Source organism: Dermacentor andersoni, chromosome 1, assembly GCF_023375885.2.
Source record: "Dermacentor andersoni chromosome 1, qqDerAnde1_hic_scaffold, whole genome shotgun sequence".
In the NCBI taxonomy this organism is placed as follows: Eukaryota; Metazoa; Arthropoda; class Arachnida; order Ixodida; family Ixodidae; genus Dermacentor; species Dermacentor andersoni.
This window is the reverse complement of record NC_092814.1, coordinates 123683438-123689437: the sequence shown is the minus strand read 5'-3', so window position 1 is coordinate 123689437 and position 6000 is coordinate 123683438. Positions and strand designations below refer to the sequence as shown.

The following is a 6000-nucleotide window of genomic DNA, read 5'->3' as shown; positions in this document are numbered from 1 at the left end:
GGATCTCCTTCCCCCGGCGGGGCGGTCTGTTACGTTTCGCCTACGACGCGCGGTATAGCCGGCGTGGATGCAACGGACGCCGGGGCTTCGTTCAAAGCGGCGGACATTTTGGCCCGTTCGGAGCTCTCGCAAAGCCTCCCCGCCAAGCGCGTCCAGGCGTGTTTCAGTGCCACGTGTCTTCGTGTGTGCGTGTGTGTGTGTGTGCCCACGCTTGTCAAAGCGCGGCAGCCGGGGAGAGGAGCTCCCCAAGTGTGAAGCGAGGAGGTCTGTCCGGCGCCGGGCCGGCGGATGCGTCACTACACTCGTCCCAACGTGTCTCTCAGCTTGTCCGTGCCGCGCGTCACGTGGGCCTCTATCAGGCGTTCCCTCTTGCCCTCGACTCCGAGACTATAAGAGCAGCTGCCCCCGGACGCCGGGAGAGAGGCTCCGATTTCTTCCGTTGAGTAACGTGCTCTCCCGTCTCTCCACTTCGGTCGACCTGACCGGCCGCTCTTTTGCGATGCTAGAATAAACAAGTTGTTCTGTTACCAGTCGACTCATGCTTTGCCGGGACCTTCGGATGCTTCCAGTTGTGCCCCAGGCCGCCAGGCCAACGCTACCCTTGGGGCTTGCGACCCATTTGCAACAACGGGCATCAGCGCTGAGGTTCCAACAACTCGTGCCAGCGGTGCGATTCCAACAGGCGCCAGAACAGCCGCTAACTCGACTGTATTGAGCGCGAGCTCCACCACTGAAAAGCTGGCGCTGCCGTCGGCGTGACGTGATGAGGGATCACGTGGACACAGCGGCCGCGTCGGCTGCTTCGGAAGAGCCGAAGCAAGCTGAAAATGAAAGTTTAAAAGTCCCACCTGCGCTGCGTTTCTGATTAAGTGGGAAGGTTTTCCCGCTTCGGGTGTCCGCTTGACAACACTTGAAAGCGCTATAATAGGTAGTGGCTGCCTTTGAAGGTGTCCGACATGGTAGACTACTGCTCGGTGCAGGAGTGCCGGACGAACGCAACGGAGCCCGGTGTCAGCCTTCACACGTACACACATGACAAGAAGGTGCGTGAAGCTTGGATCGCGAAACTTAAAACCGGCAGGCAGCCATCGGCTACAACTCGGGTGTGCATAAGCACTTCCTCGAGAAAGATTTCTGCTACGGTGTCGGGGCTGCGACGTTCGGTGAGCAGCATAAAGCGCGCGCTGCGACCCCCTCCCGCCTCCGAATAATGTCATGAAGCTTTGATCTATGAACTTGTTGATGCTAGATTCTGACAAGTTCACTGGGATGGAAAGGGAATGGTAAGAAGCACATTAAAAAAAGGCACGGCATATGCTCACGTTTGTGTTAGCACCAAACAATGAATGTGCTTAATAAAGAAAGAAAAGAAAAAACAGCGGGAATTTTCTCTCGGAGAAGACGGATAAACATACAGTGCGATGCAACTTGAGAAATAATGATATTGAAACGTCTAAGAATTTAGGAGAAAATAAATAAATATTGAATCGTCCCGAAGGCATATCAAATGTTGCCTAGGCGTCGATAGTCCCTAGTTTTAACGAAATTGTTTTCGAACAGCTCTGATAGTCCACGCAACAACGGTTGCTTGTGTACTGTCAAATGCTCATATGCTGCGGCCTAAAGCTTACGGCACGAAGCAAAACATTGTGCGCGGACATGCATGCGACGCACGATCGGTCGCTGCGAACCCGTGCGATCGCTTAATTGGAGCTTAATTTTTTTAATGCTCCATTTGGTTATACAGACAAACCACTTTAAGAATATATTTCACGTAGTTTGCTCTCACCTATTGCATACCTTTCACGCAAGAAACCGGTTTGGGGGACTCCATTGCGGAGACCGCGCGCAGTGGACGTTCACTGTATACGTATTCAGTAAAGAGATAGCGTCTGTAAAAGATTCTGTGCTTTGTGTTTTCCCAAGATTATTATCTTGACAGTAAAGAACGTCTGTCGTTTCGAGAGTAATTACACTAATTGTCCAGGAGGGTTCCTGCTTGGTGTTTTTATTGAGCACCGACAGCCAAACCTTTGAGGAACGCGCCGCGTTACCCCTCATACTACGAACCTACGCAACCGAAGCGCCTCCGACAGATGGCGACTCCGTAATTCCTAGCCGCAGTCGTGTATTAAGTCAAAGGTTTGACGGAAGCCCGTCTAGTCAAGATGAAGCATGAAGCAATAAAACGACGGGCACCGACCAAAAAAAGTACTAAAAAAGGATTAAATCTAAAAGACTTAAGGATTTACGATTTAAAGATTTACGGAAGCCTTGTTCACAATGGGATGAAGGAAAGTTCACGGAAGCTTATGTATACTTTAGAACGTGACGTAAGCAGCGCGTGTATGACGGGGGGAGGGTTCCCTCATTTCGATTGAGCGTGTGACGTGTTTTTTGTTTTTTTTTTTTTTTTGTATCTCCAGCGATTACAGATACAGCCGCGATTTCAAGTTTCTTTCTTGGCCAATAACTCTCGAGCGATCCCAGTCAATCTTGTGGTCCGTTGCATCCGTGTACTCGGCAAGGGCATTCGAAACTGTACGTTTCTTTTCGACATCGTTCTGATGCTGCCTCAGTCTCTGCTTGAAGTTGCCCGATTCACCGATGTATGCGTAGTCGCAATCTGCGCAGGGTATCTTATAGACTACGCCGGGAAACAATTCTCTCGGAAGCCTGTCCTTATCGCCAACGAGTGCTTGCCTCAGCTTACACACGGGCACGTGCGCCATCTCAACGTCATAACTGCGCAGAATGCGAGACAAGGCTTCGCTTATCCCTGGAACGTAGGGTATGGCTATAGTATGGCAGCACGCTTTCTTGGTCGGGGATTAGCCGGACGGATTGGACAGGCGGCGTTCCACAGCACTCAAAAAAGGCGTGGGATAGCCGCTTGCCGAGAGAGCTCCTCGCACGTGGTCCAAGTCTGTGGAACGACTTTCTGCTGTAGTGCAAATGCGGTTTGCACGGTTGAGCAGGGAGGCAGCAACCGACCTTTTGTGAGTGTCAGGATGAACGTATTGAAAGTTCAGGTAGCGACCAGTGTGAGTGTCCTTGCGGTATACGCTGAACGAGAGCCGTCCATCGCGTCTGGTGATAAGTACGTCTAAAAAAGGGAGTCTGCTGTCGACCTCTGTCTCAACTGTAAATTGGATGGCCTTTTTCTGACTGATTAGGTGCGTAGTGAACGAAGCCAAAGCGCTGCGCCGAATCACACAAGAACAGTCGTCCACATAGCACAAAAAAACTTTTTGCCTAGGACTGAAGGACGCGAGAGCACGACTTTCCAAACACTCCATCGTAATATTGGCAGCAGTAACAGAGACTGATGCACCCATTGCCGTACCGTGGACTTGCCTGTAGAAGACCTTGTCGAAGCAGAGATACATGTACGTGTTTCTGAGGCAGAAACAGAGGAGCCTCTTGAGGTCGGGAACGTCAATGGGCGACCTGTCTGGCAAAGTCCTGTCAGATTCTAAAGCAGAAGTGCATGCTTCTACAGCCATATCAGTCGGAATTGAGGTAAACAGCGACACCACGTCGAACGAAAACATCACCTCGTCGTCGTCTAGATACACGTCACGAACTTTTTTTCAATAAAGTCGCAGGAGTTGCTCACATGCGTGGAACTCTTCCCGATGAGTGGAGCCAGAAGCTGGTGCAGGTATGCGGACAACTTGTAGAGAGGGGAGCGGGAGTAGACAACGATTGGATACAGAGGGGCGTTAGGCTTGTGAACCTTCGGCAAGCCATAAAGTGCAGGTGCAGCACCGTTATGACAGAGAAGCTTAAAATACAAATACTTGTGCTCGGGAGCTACGAAGCGGAACACGTCAGCCAGGAGAGCCTGGAAGTCCCTCTGAACCTTCAAGGTCGGGTCCCGAGTGAGCCGGACGTAAGTGTCCTGGTCATTAAGCAGGGTCAACATCTTGTTTTTGTAGGCAGCCGTGTCAATTAGCACTGTTGCATTCCCCTTGTCAGCGGGTAGAATCACGATTCCAGGCTTCCGAGAGAATCGCTTCCCGGCGTAGTTTATAAGATACCCTGCGCAGATTGTGACTACGCATACATCGGTGGATCGGGCAACTTCAAACAGAAACTGAGGCCGCATCAGAAAGATGTTGAAAAGAAACGTACAGTTTCGAATGCCCTTGCCGAGCACACGGATGCAACGGCCCACAAGATTGACTGGGATCGCTCGAGAGTTATCGGCCAAGAAAGAAACTTCAAATCGCGGCTATATCTGTAATCGCTGTAGATACAAAAAACACGTCACACGCTCAATCGAAATGAGGGAACACGCCGGGCTGCGCGTTTGCAACCGCACAAACTTATGCGCAGCCGGGCGTGGTTGCGCCTGTGGTTGCTTGCCAAAGGTACAGTGCACTAGATATTCTAGTACACTGTACCGAAGGCAAAAAATGTAAAGTGAGAATCTGGCCCGACACGATGGCGGACTAACGCCGACTTCCGGCGTCACTAAAGCTTCACAAAGAAATGCGAAAACACCCGTGTACTTAGATTTAGGTGCACGTTAAAGAACCCCAGGTGGTCGGAATTTCCGGAGTCCTCCACTACGGCGTGCCTCATAATCAGAAAGTGGTTTTGGCACGTAAAACCCCATAATTATTAAAAGCTTCACAAATAGTGACGTCAGGGCCCCTCAGATTTTCCTTCCCCCAGTGTAGCATCAAGGCGAATGCTTTTATGCCGGCAAACCTCTTTGCTTTAAAATAAAGAGCCCTCTCTCTCGCTCCGTCAAAGAAGGCAGGCTGCGTATGCATCGACATGAGTGGGTACGCAGCAGACTCGAACGGGGCTTATCTAGGGGCCTTAGAACGGTAAACGAACAGGTTACCACACAGCGGTGACAGTCTATCGCCACATTAACTGAGCACTCCATAAAATAATGTGCCACCCAACCGAGAACCACGCTGACAAAGCCAAAATTTGGCGCCGACTGACGAGCCTGCTGTTGGCCTGCTTCAGCTTGCTTTGCGATCACGGACGTATCCAGATCCGGTAACTAGCCCCATCCACATCCAGCCGCTGTTTATGGCATACTTCTATTTTGTTGGGGGCGTGCTGCGCTGCTGCAGCGGTGAAGAGTCACGTAAATGATGCGGATGTGCCCAGTTATTTCCCACAACAAAGTGCAGTAAAGCACACTCTTGATCAGCTGCGCGCGAAATGGGTGCGTATTCCTGAAAGGAGTGGCAGAAAAATATTTATTTTGGCTATCAGCTGTTTCGAAGTGGCAGTAAGCAGTTGACAGCCCTGGGAAGGGCGTGACGGCGCGCGCGAGCTTTTTTATACCATTTGGGGTAGAGAAATCTTATGGAGAAGTTTGAAGCTGCTGTTAAGTAGCTTGTGGACAGATAAAATGTGGAAATCTTTCTTCCCCCCCTTTTCTTTGGGTGTTCGTTTACTATCGCCAACTAATCGCTTCAACCATTTTCTCTTCAATCACATGTCTTGTGAATCGCATTTAAGAAGCGCTTGTGCACTCTCTTAAGCAGCGTTTCAGCCCAAACACGTTCGAAATTGTTTTCAGAAAGCATTACAGAAATACTCGACGGACTGAAGCTCTGCGTTGGCGACGAGCAGAAAGTGGACGATGCCGATTTATTTCTTCGCCTGAAGAGTCTCCTGGCACTCCTCGCAGCTGATGGTAAGAGTTACTTCAAAGGAGCGCAATGCAACTTTCGTTTTTCGCCGCAGTGCAGTGTTAAACCGTGTGGTGACGCACTTTTGTGCATCTACTATATTGATTCATCTTTGTTGTGCAGAACATTCCAAGTCCGAAGCGAGCCGGCAGCAGGTGTGTGAGCGTCTCGTGAAGAGTGCGTTTGTCAGTTCCACAAAAGATATTCTCAAGGGTTCCTCAGCCGTCACTGAAGAAACCTTGGCTCTCCTTGTTCAAGTGATAGCCGAAGCGGCCAAATATGGTTGGTTTGGTTTTCACATATGCTTTATTTAAAAATAGTTGCAAACACATAT

The 6000-nt window shown here is 50.3% G+C and overlaps 1 protein-coding gene across 1 annotated transcript in view; it reads left to right on the top strand.

The window, feature by feature from the left end:
• The first annotated feature begins 5063 nt into the window (after positions 1-5063).
• The window catches only part of vimar (visceral mesodermal armadillo-repeats), a 78279-nt gene continuing 77342 nt past the window's right edge, over positions 5064-6000 (top strand). The window contains exons 1-3 of the mRNA XM_072286988.1: positions 5064-5194; positions 5555-5671; positions 5790-5948. Coding sequence (XP_072143089.1) covers positions 5191-5194; positions 5555-5671; positions 5790-5948 — 280 coding nt within the window. The 5' untranslated portion in view covers positions 5064-5190. The remainder of the gene's footprint in view (positions 5195-5554; positions 5672-5789; positions 5949-6000) is intronic.